Raw genomic sequence first — 15,407 nt, forward strand, 5'->3', positions numbered from 1 at the left:
CACTCTCCCCTCCTCCCATCCCATCAATCATCACCAGATCTTCAATAAAGGTAAGTGTCATGTAACTGTGCATGTCTTCTTCAGTTTGTGTATTAAAATTAATATTTCATGTGGTAAAAACAATTTTTTTTTCATACTTTGGGGTGTCCTACACGGATTAATTTGATTTTCATTATTTCTTATGGGGAAAATTAACTTGACTAACAATAATTTTGACTAACGATGAGCTCTCAGGAACAGATTAATAGCGTTAGTTGAGGGTCCACTGTATTGAACTTCCTTACCACTTAAGTATCCCTCCTTCTGTAATCCCTCTTCTTATGTGCTAATATGGAATTTTCTCCCAGATGTGGATGAAACAATAAATTTTCTAAGCACTACTGTTGGTTATCTACATTACAAGTCCTTTTATACTTTACCATTGCACATTTTTCTAAAAGGTAAGTCAGCTGCAGGTTTTTCAACATGGGGTGTAACTGGAAAATCAGAATTACTGGAGTGCTTGGTAGATACAGTAATAAGTGATTTGAAATTACATAACAGTGAGAATTTATATCCTGAACAAAGATATTCATTGGTTATTGTGTAAAAATTGTTCACATGAAAAGGAAGTATCACAAGATAGAATCCAACCTTTAAATCCTTGCACATGTAAATTAAATAAGCACATGTAAATTAAAGAAATTCCAAATGGTCTGTTTTTCTTAATACTACCAAAATTGTTTCAAGAAATGGGTTACCTGGGCAGTCAACTGGTGTGCAATGTGCTAGGAGGTGCCAAATGGAGAAAATTGCAGAAGTAATTTTTGTGTTGAGAATTCATTACAGGTATTTTCTAATATGTAGTCATATTGGTCAGGGATGTATGGTTCTTAATATATCACTGATTTTTTTTTTTTTTAACAAGTCAGCTGTCTCCCACCAAGGCAGGGTGACCCAAAAAGAAAGAAAATCCCCAAAAAGAAAATACTTTCATCATCATTTAACACTTTCACCTCACTCAAGAAATCGTAATGACACGATTGCAAACAAACCATACCCCCGGCCGGGATTGAACCCGCGACGGGCTGGAGTTTTGAGACTCTATGACCGCGGGTTCAATCCCGGCCGGGGGTATGGTTTGGAACACTTTCACCTCACTCACACATAATTACTGTTTTTACAGAGGTGCTCAGAATATAACAGTTTAGAAGTATATACGTATAAAGATACACAACATATCCCTCCAAACTGCCAATATCCCAAACTCCTCCTTTAACCCTTTGACTGTCGAGGTCATATATATATGTCTTACGAGGTACCGTGTTTGACATATACAGTGGACCCCCGGTTAACGATATTTTTTCAATCCAGAAGTATGTTCAGGTGCCAGTACTGACCGAATTTGTTCCCTTAAGGAATATTGTGAAGTAGATTAGTCCATTTCAGACCCCCAAACATACATGTACAAACGCACTTACATAAATACACTTACATAATTGGTCGCATTCGGAGGTGATCGTTATGCAGGGGTCCACTGTATATACTCATAAATTCTAGCAGCTTCAAATCAAGAAGGAGAAAGCTGGTAGGCCCACATGTGAGAGAATGGGTCTGTGTGGTCAGTGTGCACCAAATAAAAAAAATCCTGGAGCATGCAGTGCATAATGCGGAAAAAAAACTCTGACCGTTTTTTTTTTAATTAAAATGCCAACTTTGTGGTCTATTTTCGTATAGTATTTATGGTTGTATTCTCATTTTCTTGGTCTCATTTGATAGAATGGTAATCATATTATAGAAATAGAGGTGATTTTCATTGATTTTATTATAAAAAGAACCTGGAAATGGACCTCAAAGTAGGGGAAATGTTTGATTTTTCCCAGCACACATAAGGGGGATTACCAACAGACCCCTGGCAGTCTTCAAGCTGGCACTGGACAAGCACCTAAAGTCAGTTCCTGATCAGCCGGGCTGTGGCTCGTACGTTGGTTTGCGTGCAGCCAGCAGCAACAGCCTGGTTGATCAGGGGCTGATCCACCAGGAGGCCTGGTCACAGACCGGGCCGCGGGGGCGTTGACCCCCGAAACTCTCTCCAGGTAAACTCCAGATGTTCAAAAGTAAACAAATGATGTCATTGTCCAATAAATGCCCAACTAGCCATTCTAATATGCAGTCATGAATGGGTTGATGTTATTTATACAATTATTACAGTATTGCAGTAGTCTGCATAACAGTAAATCTTCTAATTTTTGTTTGAATAAAAATTCAAAATAGAAAGCAAGAGTAATATCAGAGGGACTTGGAGACATGACTGATGAACAAAGAAAATGTTATTTTAGAGCCAGGAATGCCTGCATTGCTCATTCTGGACCTTATTTTGAAATTGTCATATTTTTTTAATTTTCGTGAAATTGGCCAAATTGCAAATTTCTGACCACGTTATTGGGTAGTTGAAATTGGTAAATGGGCAATTTCTTGTACTCAATCGATAGAAAAAAATGGAGTTCTAAAGAAATAGTTATGAGTTTGGTCGACCGGAACAATGGAATTAGCCAAAAATAGGGCTCAAAGTGCGCGAAATCGTTGATTTGTAAATAACGCCGAGATCGCTAACTTCGTGAGAGTGTAATTCCGTCAGTTTTCCATCAAATTTCGTGTTTCTGGTGTCATTACAATCCGAAAAAGATTCTCTATCATTTCATAAGAATTTTTTTTTTTTTTTTTTAAATTTTGCGACACCAGGAGACACTTCAGGACTGGGGGTTGTGACAGTCAAGGGGTTAAAGTGTAGGCATTGTATTTCCCATTTCCAGGACTCAAGTCCGGCTACATAAAATAACCGGTTTCCCTGAATCCCTTCACTAAATATTATCCTGCTCACACTCCAACAGCTTGTCAGGTCCCAAATACCATTCGTCTCCATTCACTCCTATCTAACACACTCACGCACGCTTGCTGGAAGCCCAAGCCTCTCGCCCACAAAACCTCCTTTACCCTCTCCCTCCAACCTTTTCGAGGACGACCCCTACCAAGCCTGCCTTCCCCTACAGATTTATATGCTCTCCATGTCATTCTACTCTGATCCATTCTCTCTAAATGGCCAAACCACCTCAACAACCCCTCTTCAGCCCTCTGACTAATACTTTTATTAACTCCACACCTTCTCCTAATTTCCACACTCTGAATTTTATGCATAATATTTACACCACACATTGCCGTTAGACAGGACATCTCTACTGCCTCCAACCGCCTCCTCGCTGCAGCATTTACAACCCAAGCTTCACACCCATATAAGAGTGTTGGTACTACTATACTTTCATACATTCCCTTCTTTGCCTCCATGGATAAAATTTTTTGCTTCCACATATACCTCAATGCACCACTCACCTTTTTTCCTTCATCAATTCTATGATTAACCTCATCCTTCATAAATCCATCCGCTGACACGTCAACTCCCAAATATCTGAAAACATTCACTTCTTCCATTCTCCTCCCCAATTTGATATCCAATTTTTCTTTATCTAAATTGTTTGATACCCTCATCACCTTACTCTTTTCTATGTTCACTTTCAACTTTCTACCTTTACACACACTCCCAAATTCGTCCACTAACCTTCGCAATTTTTTGTTAGAATCTCCCATAAGTTCAGTATCATCAGCAAAAAGTAACTGTGTCACTTCCCATTTTGTATTTAATTACACATTACACATCCCTGTCTAAGACCTACTTTTACCGGGAAGTAGTCTCCCACTCTTCTACACACCCTAACCTGAGCCTCACCATCCTCATAAAAACTCTTTACAGCATATAGTAACTTATCACCTATTCCATATACTTGCAACATCTGCCACATTGCTCCCCTATCCACTCTATCATATGCCTTTTCTAAATCCATAAATGCAATAAAAACTTCCTTACCTTTATCTAAATACTGTTCACATATATGCTTCAATGTAAACACTTGATCTACACATCCCCTACCCACTCTGAAACCTCCTTGCTCATCTGCAATTCTACATTCTGTCTTACCTCTAATTCTTTCAATAATAACCCTACCGTACACTTTTCCTGGTATACTCAGTAAACTTATTCCTCTATAATTTTTACAATCTCTTTTGTCCCCCTTTCCTTTATATAAAGGGGCTATACACGCTCTCCACCAATCCCTAGTTACCTTCCCCTCTTTCATACATTTATTAAACAAAAATACCAACCACTCCAACACTTTGTCCCCCCCTGCTCTTAACATTTCTGTCATGATCCTGTCAGTTCCAGCTGCTTTACCCCCTTTCATTCTACGTAATGCCTCACACGCCTCCCCCACACTCGCATCCTGCTCTTCTTCACTCCTAAAAGATGGTATACCTCCCTGGCCAGTGCATGAAATTACCGCCTCCCTTTCTTCGTTGACATTTAAAAGTTCCTCAAAATATTCTCGCCATCTACCCAATACCTCCATCTCCCCATCTACTAACTCCCCTACTCTGTTTTTAACTGACAAATCCATTCATTCCCTAGGCTTTCTTAACTTGTTTAACTCACTCCAAAATTTTTTCTTATTTTCATTAAAATTTCTTGACAGTGCCTCTCCCACTCTATCATCCGCTCTCCTTTTGCACTCTCTCACCACTCACTTCACCTTTCTTTTACAATGAAAATAAAGCCCATTTTGCATATTTCCACATTTCTTGTCCTATTTACCTATGCTAATCATCCTGTGTGACATATTAAGCATAAAAATTATAATACTAAGAAGACTTATTACTTGTTCTAGTATTCATTTCAATGTCCTTTGGCTTTATAGTGAGATAAGCACTGTCTTTGTTTGGTGTTCAAGTACTCTGCCACTTTATGATAATGTACGTATATACTTTCCACATCCAATAAATTATTTCTTTTTCATTATTTACTACTTCACAGTTGATGCAAAATGTTGTACTACTGTATATAATTCGAGATCATCCACCCATACAGATATAATATATTATGTAGCTTGACAAATATAAAATACTTAGTTATTAGTGTTTATATGTAATAGGGTTATAGGTAGTAGGTTGGTAGACAGCAACCGCCCAGGGAGGTACTACCGTCCTGCCAAGTGAGTGTAAAACGAAAGCCTGTAATTGTTTTACATGATGGTAGGATTGCTGGTGTCTTTTTATTGTCTCATACACATGCAAGATTTCAGGTATGTCATGCTACTTCTACTTACACTTAGGTTACACTTCACATACATGTACAAGCATATATACACGCACCCCTCTGGGTTTTCTTCTATTTTCTTTCTAGTTCTTGTTCTTGTTTATTTCCTCTTACCTCCATGGGGAAGTGGAACAGAATTCTTCCTCCGTAAGCCATGCGTGTTGTAAGAGGCGACTAAAATGCCAGGAGCAAGGGGCTAGTAACCTCTTCTCCTGTATATATTACTAAATGTAAAAGGAGAAACTTTCATTTTTTCTTTTGGGCCACCCCGCCTCGGTGAGATACGGCCGGTGTGTTGAAGAAAGAAAGATGTAATAGGGTAAAACAATAGCCACATAAATAGACAATAAAATGCCTTTGACAGAAAGAGTCCTCATCAGATATGTTAAATCAGCTATTTGATGAAGCGCTATGGAAAACATCTTATACAAAAACAAAAAATGTTAAACTTACCACAAAAGATCTGCACCATGTAAAAATCTATTAAACAATAAAACAAAACAAAAAAGGTTGTTAGTCACACCTGCAAAGCTTCTAATCCTACAGAGGAGGGCAAACCAGAAGACATGTCCTCTTCCACTCTGCTTGACAAGGCATCATCAAGTACAAGGGATGAAGCACAACCACTCATTAGGGACTGGTCAAGCTGCTGCAACCCTACAGTAGAAGAACTTCCACAGAATACATTAGCATCTCTGGAAAGGATGCTATGTGGTACTGAATCAGTTTCTTGCACTTCAGAGAAAGCTTCTGTATTATCCGATGATACAGGAAGTGGAGCTGGAGGAAACTCTGCATCTACTACTGGTAATAATATTTCTGTGTCAGCCATTACACTGGGTTTTGGAATTTCATTTAGTATTTCTGGCAGCTCTTTAACAGATCCCGTTTGAAGATTAGATATAAATTTTGGCTTACTGTGAATGAGTTCGGGTGTGGCAAATGTTGGATCAGTTAGTTTAGGGCCCTCAGGCTTGCTATGCAAAAATGACATGCCACCTTGTCTCCTACTTGGGTTAAGCACAACTCCAGCATCTTCTAATGGCATTACAAGAGATTCTACAAATGACTCAACATCTAATAAACCATCTCCATTTCCATCAGTCAGAACGGGAATGTAAGTGTCACTTTGGTAGTCAGGATTATCTGAGTTTAGTTCTGCTTGATAGTGATCCTTAATAGGAGAATCAACTGAAAATTCTGGGGATGGATGTGAGGAAGCTTGGATAGGTGTGTTCATGCAGGACACCAGATCATCTTGCAGTTCACGCAGCCTACGTACCTGTGCTGAGCTCATACTTTCGTGCCATACCGACCGGCTTGACCAACCTGAAATATTTATATCATCAGGGTATTTCTTGTAACTCTAACTTAGCTACAGCATAAGTATATATATGCATAAGAAAAAATGCTACAATTCAGTAAAAAAGTATAAAAAATAATAATTTTGCACTGTGTCTTACTGCTAAATGAGAGAGACAGCAGCTGACTGAAGTATTCTACATTACAACTATCAAAGAAATGGGACAGGCCAAATATTTAAAGAAATTTAAAAGCCTTAGTCAAGGAAAGGTTTTAAAAGGTACTACATATTTATAATGAAATGCTCTTAAACTGCACACAATATCATCATTTCAGTTTCAAAATAAATAGTTTTTTTTTAATATGAGAGAATTTCAACTACTAAACAAGAAACAGGTTTACAAGACATGAACCTACATCAAATCTTGGTTTCAGATTTTGCAAACCATCAGATTTAAATACTGTTATTACCATAAATGAGAGGGGGTGTCAGAAAATTTGAAGCTCTCAGAGTACAATTCAGTTACAAAAGCCCTTTTTCAATATTATCTCCCTGTGTCATTGCATTTAACTCATATCTTAACCATAAGTTAATTTCCAGTTCTTGATTATTATTATTATTATTATTATTATTATTACAATCAAAACTAAGCAGTAAACTCACAAGGGTCATACAATGCTTTTTCAGCTCCTATAATCCCCCAGCACAAATGTGGTCAAATCATCATCCTCAATAAATCTCTTTACATACAGTATAAATTAATCACAGGAACAAACATGAGGAGCCAATGGATTCAAGAACTAGGGGTGCAGAGAATGAAAAAGTAATTCTTGCTACAGTATATACATCACAGCACATATGGTAACTTGTTTGGTATCGACAGAGCATTGTTCAAATGGAGAACAGGTCTGAGTTTGCTGTATTGCTGCTGTTCTCTGATGGGCTGATGAATTCTTTGAAGTAGTTTAGTATAATGTACCATACATTGATGTTATATGATAGGCACTCTATAGGGATGAAACCTTTGGTATTTTGGAAACTAGTTGCCATAATCATAGTAGTAGTGTGTTGGGTAATGGGAATATGCAATAGCTAGAAGTAATGATTGATGGTAGTGGTGAGTGGTGGCTAGTGTTTGACCGATGGTATGGGGGTGGCTAGTGGTGGTTGAATAATTATGACTAGTTTGTGGTTACAACTAGTACTGTACTTCCACTCTAAGTAATAATGTTTTCCCTCAGGATCATGATGCTAAGAACCAGGTTTCATTGCATGTTAAAAGTCTGGAAAAAAGAAATTTTCCTGAAAGTCATGCACTGGTTAACAAATTTTTATTGAGAGTTGCTATGTACTTTCTCACTTCATTGTCAACACTTTAGACACCCATCTAACAGGTGTAATCCAGTCTTCCTAATTCTAGGAAACTAAAATCGGAATTAAATTTTCCCTATTCGGAAAAATTCAATAAACCTTAACTTCCATTGAAACCAAAAATTGCATTCATCTCTATTTTGGCTCATATTACCCTCAGAATGGCTTCTGAAAAGGATAATGCAAGGCCTGACAGGAAAATGAGAAGTTTTCCTTAATATTTTGTAGAAATTAGAGAAAGAGCAGTGTGTTTATATGCAGCAAGAAAATCCATAAGGTCATCAGGATCAAATATAATAAATACAGGTTTACCTTTCTTAATTCAGCCTCACTATAATGGAGTCTCATTTTCATTGGTAGCTCCTTATTTGTGACATACATGTACTGAATGTGACTGGTGCAGTTAGTAAAATGTACTGAAGATTATTGTTATGTGGACTTAAATGTTGATAGGTTGATTGAGCTTAGTATAGTTACTGTGGGGGATGAAATTCATCCACCTGTTCTGTAATCTGTGGCGCATCAACTGTTTATAATACTGTGGCACAAAAAAACTGTGCTGACACACTTATCAATGAAGTTTGTAGAGCTAAGGGAAAAAAACCTTTCCAGGTATAGCGAATCATTATGATCATCTGCCTCTGATGTTAAAACTGCAAGAAACCTAAACTTGTGAAAAAGAGTCAAGTCCCGATGCTTTTGGAAAACAGAATCCTACTGTATACTAGACATACAATTTTTTTTATACAATATCTGCTAATAACTCCAGCATCATCTTGATTGGTATGTAAGGCAGGTCCATTTGGACAGGAAAGACCTTCCAAATGTTCTCATCTCTGCTGGAATTCTTTCATGCAACATGTGGCTGTTACACAGGGAAGAGTATACATCTAATTCAGCATTCACTTTCCCATCATGGGTTTTCAGTGGTGTTTCACTCCAGAAAGAAATCTGATACAAACCATCTATTTAAGTCTTGCTTATCTCTAGTAACTGAAATAAGTAACTTTACTTGGAATTCTCTTAGGAAGAGAAAACTTTGATTTTCACAAGGGCATGCATCATATCTGCTACTATTCTGACCTAGACACACACACACACACACACACACACACACACACACACAAAAAAAAAAAAAAAAAATCACCAATAGATATTTATTAATAATTAATTTAAAATTTTCGGACACCCCCTTAAATTTACAAATGCTTTCCAGCACTACATTTACTATTAAGATGTTCACAACATACACTACTGAGGTCTATGGTCATAATGCATGCAAAGAAATGAACTCATTCTTTTAAAGCTAACAGTTTTGACCATTATACAACCAAATAATATTTAATGAACAAAGTTTTCAGGACCAGTGGTAACGTGGTGGTTGTGATGATGACTGGTTGGTTGTGGTGATGATGAACTGTTGGTGGTGGTGATGAGTGGTTCGTTGTGGTGATGATGAACTGTTGGTGGTGGCGAGTGGCTGGTGGTGGTTGTGGTAGTGGTAATGGTGATGAGTGGTTGGTGGTGGTGATGAGTGGTTGGTGGTAATGATGATGGTAGTGATGAGTGGTTGGTGGTGGTGGTGATGAGTGGTTGATGGTGGCAATGATAATTGAGTGGTTGGTGGTGGTGGTAGTGAGTGGCTAGTTGTGGTAATGGTGATGTTGGTTATTGGCTGAAAAAAAAAATAAAAAGTTGCTGGTGGTAAAACCACAGCCTTGTCCTCCTCACTTTCAAACTGTAGGCTTTGTATATCTCAACTTTTAAAGCTCAAGTTTGGCTAGCTAGTTTCTTGAATTCCCTTTGTTACTTTGTACACACTTCACTAGGATATAAATTCATGCATGCAAGTTATGCAGTATAATAGTCATTTCAAAAATTAAAAACTAGTGTTGTACTGTGCTGTAATTTTAAAGGTGAGAAATTCAAGAGTCCAGTTTAAGGAATTTGAAAAGTAGTGTACAATAATTTTAATGAGAATGAAAGAATAGCTACAACAGTACAACATGAGATGAAGCTGTAATTGGCAGACTAGAGGCAGGTGTTCTAAATGGAGTCACATAGGGTGAGAGAGTAATTTTTTGAAGTGAAGTAAAGAGAGGTGTGGTCACATGAGGGTTCATATGGAGCAGTAGATAGTGACAAGAATACATTACAATCTTTTGAGGAGAATGTAAAGTTATGGTCAAAATTCCTGTTACATAAGAGACTGAAGTACTATAGAGTCCCAAGCAGACTATAGTAGTGTAACCTTCTGAGTTATCAGTAGGCAATAATTTTTTCCCATGACAGTACATGTCTTCAAATATACAGAGGAAGATGGAAAACTAGATTTATTTTAACAAATATACACATACACATGATAAAACAGAAGTTTTCTATAAGAATGATACCGTATGCTGGCGGGAAACTTATACAGTAGTTTAAGAGAAGAGCATTCATGGGAGAGAAGGTAATACTATATATTAATTTATCCTAACATTGCTTCTAGGGGCATCCATTCAGTCATCCAAAACATGGACTACTTTAACACTGATGTTTTATTATCTTTGCAATATGATCTGACTGTAGTATGAATCCGATATTCCACAACTGCCATTGCAAAATTAAAAAAAATGCAAAAGCATTGCTGAAATAACTTCATGATTCCTTAACAAATATTTTTTAAGTTTCTTCAGGGTGATGAATACTAAGTATATCCCAAAACATTAATGTAATATTATATAAAATATTCAATAGCTCACATACCTATCCCACTTTCTTTAACACAGGGTAAAAAGGTATATATAAAAGCTTTGTTGCAGTACAAAAAAAAACTGGGTATTATTAATGAAATATTTTTCCAAAATTTGTTAGTTAACATGAAAACATACAATTGCAAGCCATTATATTGCAAACCTTGTGATCCTCCACCCACTGACAGAGCCACTAGTCCTGTAAATTAATTAAAATCTGTTAGATCAGAATGGAGGCAAGTGGTTTTTATGTCCTGATGAAGTGTGAGCAAGGTATCATTTGATGGGATTCAAGGAAAACTGATCAGCCAGGCTTGAGTCCTGGTGGTGGAAATTACAGAGCCAGCACACTGAAGGAGGGGTCAGGATGTTGCAACTCAGAGCATCATCTCAATTGTGTTGTCAGCATGCTTCTGGCAAGACTGCAGTGAAACTGATGGTGTTGAATGTACTCCCACTTTTTTTGCACCACCCTTCCTAAGTGGGAAATGACCAGTGTGTTCAGAAAAAAGGTGGTATGTATGTGTATGTGCCTGCCTCCCTGTCAGCTTGTCTGCCTGCCTGCCTGTCTCCATGCCTGTCTGCCTACCTGTTTGCCATCATGCCTGCTTGTCTGCCTCCATACCTGCTTGCCTCCCTGCCAGCCTGTCTGCATGCCTCCCTTCCTGCCTGCCCTGTCTACCTGTCTTGCTTCTCCTGCCCTGCCTGCCTTACCCTCCTTTGATCATTGAAGCTAAAATGTTGGGATGCTTTAAAAACAGGCTGGATAAATTTATGAGTGAGAAAGGTTGAATTTCAGTAGGGCCTGCCTAGCATGGTCCAGTAGGCCTACTGCAGTGCCTCTCTAATGTAATCGGTGTGAACAGGACCTGCCTAGTACGAGCAAGTAAGTCTACAGCAATGTTCCTTTAATTTTATGCTAATCATGTGTAAGTTTTCATTACTTCCTCCTTCAAGTTTCAGCTACAATAGTGCTATAGTACTGCAGGTTACAATACTTGCATTTTTAGTGTCTTTTTATCTTCTGCATTAGTGGACCAAGTTCACTAGTTCAGAAGACAACTGGACAATCATGAAAAACTAATTTCCTAATTCAGGAGTTGTGTACGAGTGGCAATATCATACACCCCCTCCTCTCCCCTATTAATCCATGAATTAGAGGGTCAACTCTCATTTCTGCCATGTGTAGGAATGACTGACATAAAATAAAACTCTATTCTAGTTATCTGTATAAAACATCAGTAGAAAAGTCCTTATTGCAGACATGTATTATAAGAGTTATTATGGACACAGAAGCCCTTTCCACATAGTGAGAATTTGCCAATTCGTTAATATAAAAACAAAAATTAATACAGTATTACAAAAAATTATAAAATAATTTTTAATTTGTTCTTAACAGTGTTAGTATAGCCTTGATGAATGATCAAAGGTGAAGCATTGTGAAGCAAGACCATGAAACCTGGCAAGTTTTGTGCAAAAATTCTTTCATTCTGTGCACTTTCACTAGTATTAATTGCAAGGTTTACTAGAAATATAATATAAAAATACACTATTACCATAATATTCCATACTTTTTTACTTCAGATTTATAAATGTAGTGTTTAAATATTTATTTTTTATTTTAAGGAGAAAGGCAGTAATCTCACAGGGCTCATATAGTACCTGAGACTAGGTGGCATTCAGATTCAATCCAAGGATAGGGAGAATAAATCCAGCTTCCTGGATCATGAACCTCTCACTGTCACAAAGGCACCTCCCTCAATGAGCATTCTATAAATGACTTTTCAACAGAATGTCTTAAAAATTAACTAACTTACCAAGAAAATGTCCTAAGCCAAGTCCCAGTACACATGCCAAGGTTAAAGCCACAACAATATTGAGACGGCTGTTGAGATCTTTGTCTGGTGTATGTTTGTACTGAGTGTCTGGCCTGCAAATACAAAAAGCCATCATAATGCAAAAAACATTAATGCCATAGCACACTAAATCCTTTTTTTCTTTCGACAAACCAGCCGTATCCCACTGAAGCAGGGTGGTCCAAAAAGAAAAACAAAAGTTTCTCTTCTTAACTTTAGTAATGTACATAGGAGAAGGGGTTACTAGCCCCTTGCTCCAGCATATTAAATCAAGAAAAGAAAAAAATAGGAAATGGGTTAAAAGATGAGGACACAAGTTGTGATTAATGATATACATGTAAGAAAAACACATAGTAGCTAGGACGTTGTACTAACGAAAACATTACTCCATCAGGTGGCTTTGCAAGTCCAATTATTGACAAAGCCACTGAATGGCAAATTGTTTCCTTAATACACTACCCTGGTTACTGGATATGTGTCTTCTTACAGTCTAAAGTTGAATTTCATTAATATGATTTACCTACTCTGTCCCAAATTTCCCAACCAGTGAATATCAAAGTTAATTTAAATGCCATATACAATGCAACATTCTTGCCTATGTTCTCTTTCAGCCCATATGTTCACCCTGATAACAGCATCCATCTCTGTGTCTCATCTCCTTCCTAATTCATAAATTCTTTGTCATCACAAAGCTGTAATTTTATATGACCAAACCACCTGAGCACCCTACCTTATCTTTCTCTATTTCACATACTACTCACACAACCTCATGGTCCACTCTTTTCATTTTACAACCTTCTGACTACAATGCAAGAAGTCTCCATTTAACAAATGTGCTGTGGTCATAAAAAAATCTAATTTTTGGTAAAGCAAATAACATTTTCTTATAGAGATGTTAAATAAATTGAGATACATACCAGGAATTGTTTCCCTAATACATAAGAGCAAAAAGAAAAATTAGGAATTATAAAATTACATTTTTAATTTTGCTTTACAATGTTAGTAATGTTTAATCCTTAAACTGTCCAAACGTAGATCTACGTTCGCTCGCGAAGCGCTCCGAACGTAGATCTACATTTTTTTACAATCTTTCTTATGGAGAAGATCAAGGTTAGAGAGCTACGCGTGCAAACGTAGATCTACGTTTGGACAGTTTAAGGGTTAAAAAGCCTTAACTCACTGACAAAGCAGATAAATGACTGTGTGGCTTACTTAATTGCCGGAAGATCATCTGGGAGGGAAGGTGAGGATGCTAAGGAGAGGTCAGTCTCCTCATCAGCAAGCTTCTCCTTCTCTGCATCTAGTACAGAAATATCAGTACCCGCAAGACTCTCAACATCTCCCTCCTCTGAAAACAGTTCATAAGTAATGACTCAAAATTACCCACTAAAAAATAATGTCTTATGGAATTTGTGAGCAGAGACTTAAAAACATTTATATTGTAATTAAGAAAATCTATTACAAAACATTTTATTACATTTGTTATGAACAAAAAAACAGAAATAAGATAAAATATTATCCAAATTGCAATTAGACTATTAGGGAAAAAGATTATTGCTGTATTTATACATACTGTATATACTTCTGGTTTTATATCAAAAGATTTTTGAGAACCTACAGATTAACATAAAACCAAGGAACATTTAATGGAAAAAGTAAGAGAAATAACCTCACTGCACCTCTAACAACTAATGTAGAGGGTTTGTACAGCAATGTTTGAAACAAAAGATAACCTGAACATACAGTATATATTCATCAAGGTGAGCACAATAGCTAAACATACACATTTCTCACATAGTATAAATCATACAAGATATGAAATAAAAATTTCCCATCATCATTGTCACTCATGTTATATGCCACATAGAAATTATTAATCATAGGGAGTGTCTAATTTAAGTCCACAGAGCACAGAGATTATAAAATAAAGCAATACAAAGAATACCTGCTGCATCACATAACAGAAACCCACATGAACATAAAGAGCACTAACTAAGGGCACATTTACCATCTACATGTAATTAACTTTTTTTTAAAGGGGGTGGACCAATAAGCCAGCAGAAGGCCTTGGTCAAATTACCAAAGCTCAAGTGAATGGGGTATTATATGGCTAAGATTTGCACCAGCAGAAATTTTCCCAGTTTCTGCAATAAACAAAATACAGCACTTACCCTTTACACCTGATTCAACACTCTTACATATAGCACTACTGAAATCCATTGTGCCAATTTGGATTTGAATTTTCTGAGAGGCCCTTGAAAGAAGCATGCAGAAAAGTGTTCAGAAAATCATGCAATGGATGGATAGATGGCAAAAATTACCAAACACATTAATTTTTTAGGGTATATTGCTTTTTTAAACAAACTGATTACTGGTATGTAATTCAATAAGCAAAAATTAACAGAAAAGACATTTAAAGTAAGGGGAAAAATGTGACAATCTCGAATTTAAGTTGTCATAAATGAGCCAATGAGATCAATTCTACTAATTTTCTTTTATTTGTACACTGTTTGGGAAAAAAATCCTATAGAAACTCATAGAAAGCCTATTTTGACCATATAGAATCTCAAACACCTTACTGAGACCCTTACAGTTGTGTGTGTGTTTAGCCTTATAGCTACTGAAAGTAATTTAAGGAAAATGTTCTGAAAGTTCATTGATGTTGTTAACTTAACAGCCATCTCCCACCAAGGCAGGGTGACCCAAAGAAGAAAGCACATTCATGAACATTCACTCAATCGCTGCCTTTCCAGTCACTCAATTGCTATCTGGAGAGAGAGAGAGTTCCGGGGGTCAACGCCCCCGCGGCCCGGTCTGTGACCAGGCCTCCTTAGGTCAGTGTCCCAGGATGCGACCCACACCAGTCGACTAACACCCAGGTACCCATTTTACTGATGGGGAACATAGACAACAGGTGGAAAGAAACACGTCCAATGTTTCTACTCTTTCCAGTCACTTAA

General features: G+C 37.2%; 1 protein-coding gene across 15 annotated transcripts in view; it reads right to left on the bottom strand.

Moving 5' to 3' along the window:
* Nucleotides 1-15,407, bottom strand: part of LOC128700180 (uncharacterized) — a 58,909-nt gene that overhangs the window by 30,798 nt on the left and 12,704 nt on the right. For 12 of the 15 annotated variants that reach the window (XM_053793202.2, XM_053793204.2, XM_053793201.2 and 9 more), the window contains 4 exons: nucleotides 13,660-13,795; nucleotides 12,409-12,521; nucleotides 10,755-10,790; nucleotides 5,706-6,511 (listed from right to left, as the gene is read on the bottom strand). In XM_053793202.2, the coding sequence (XP_053649177.2) occupies nucleotides 5,706-6,511; nucleotides 10,755-10,790; nucleotides 12,409-12,521; nucleotides 13,660-13,795 (1,091 nt within the window). The remainder of the gene's footprint in view (nucleotides 1-5,705; nucleotides 6,512-10,754; nucleotides 10,791-12,408; nucleotides 12,522-13,659; nucleotides 13,796-15,407) is intronic. The other 3 variants (XM_053793212.2, XM_053793200.2, XM_053793213.2) reach the window with 3 other exon arrangements.

Source organism: Cherax quadricarinatus, chromosome 74 (assembly GCF_038502225.1).
Source record: "Cherax quadricarinatus isolate ZL_2023a chromosome 74, ASM3850222v1, whole genome shotgun sequence".
Lineage (NCBI taxonomy): Eukaryota > Metazoa > Arthropoda > Malacostraca > Decapoda > Parastacidae > Cherax > Cherax quadricarinatus.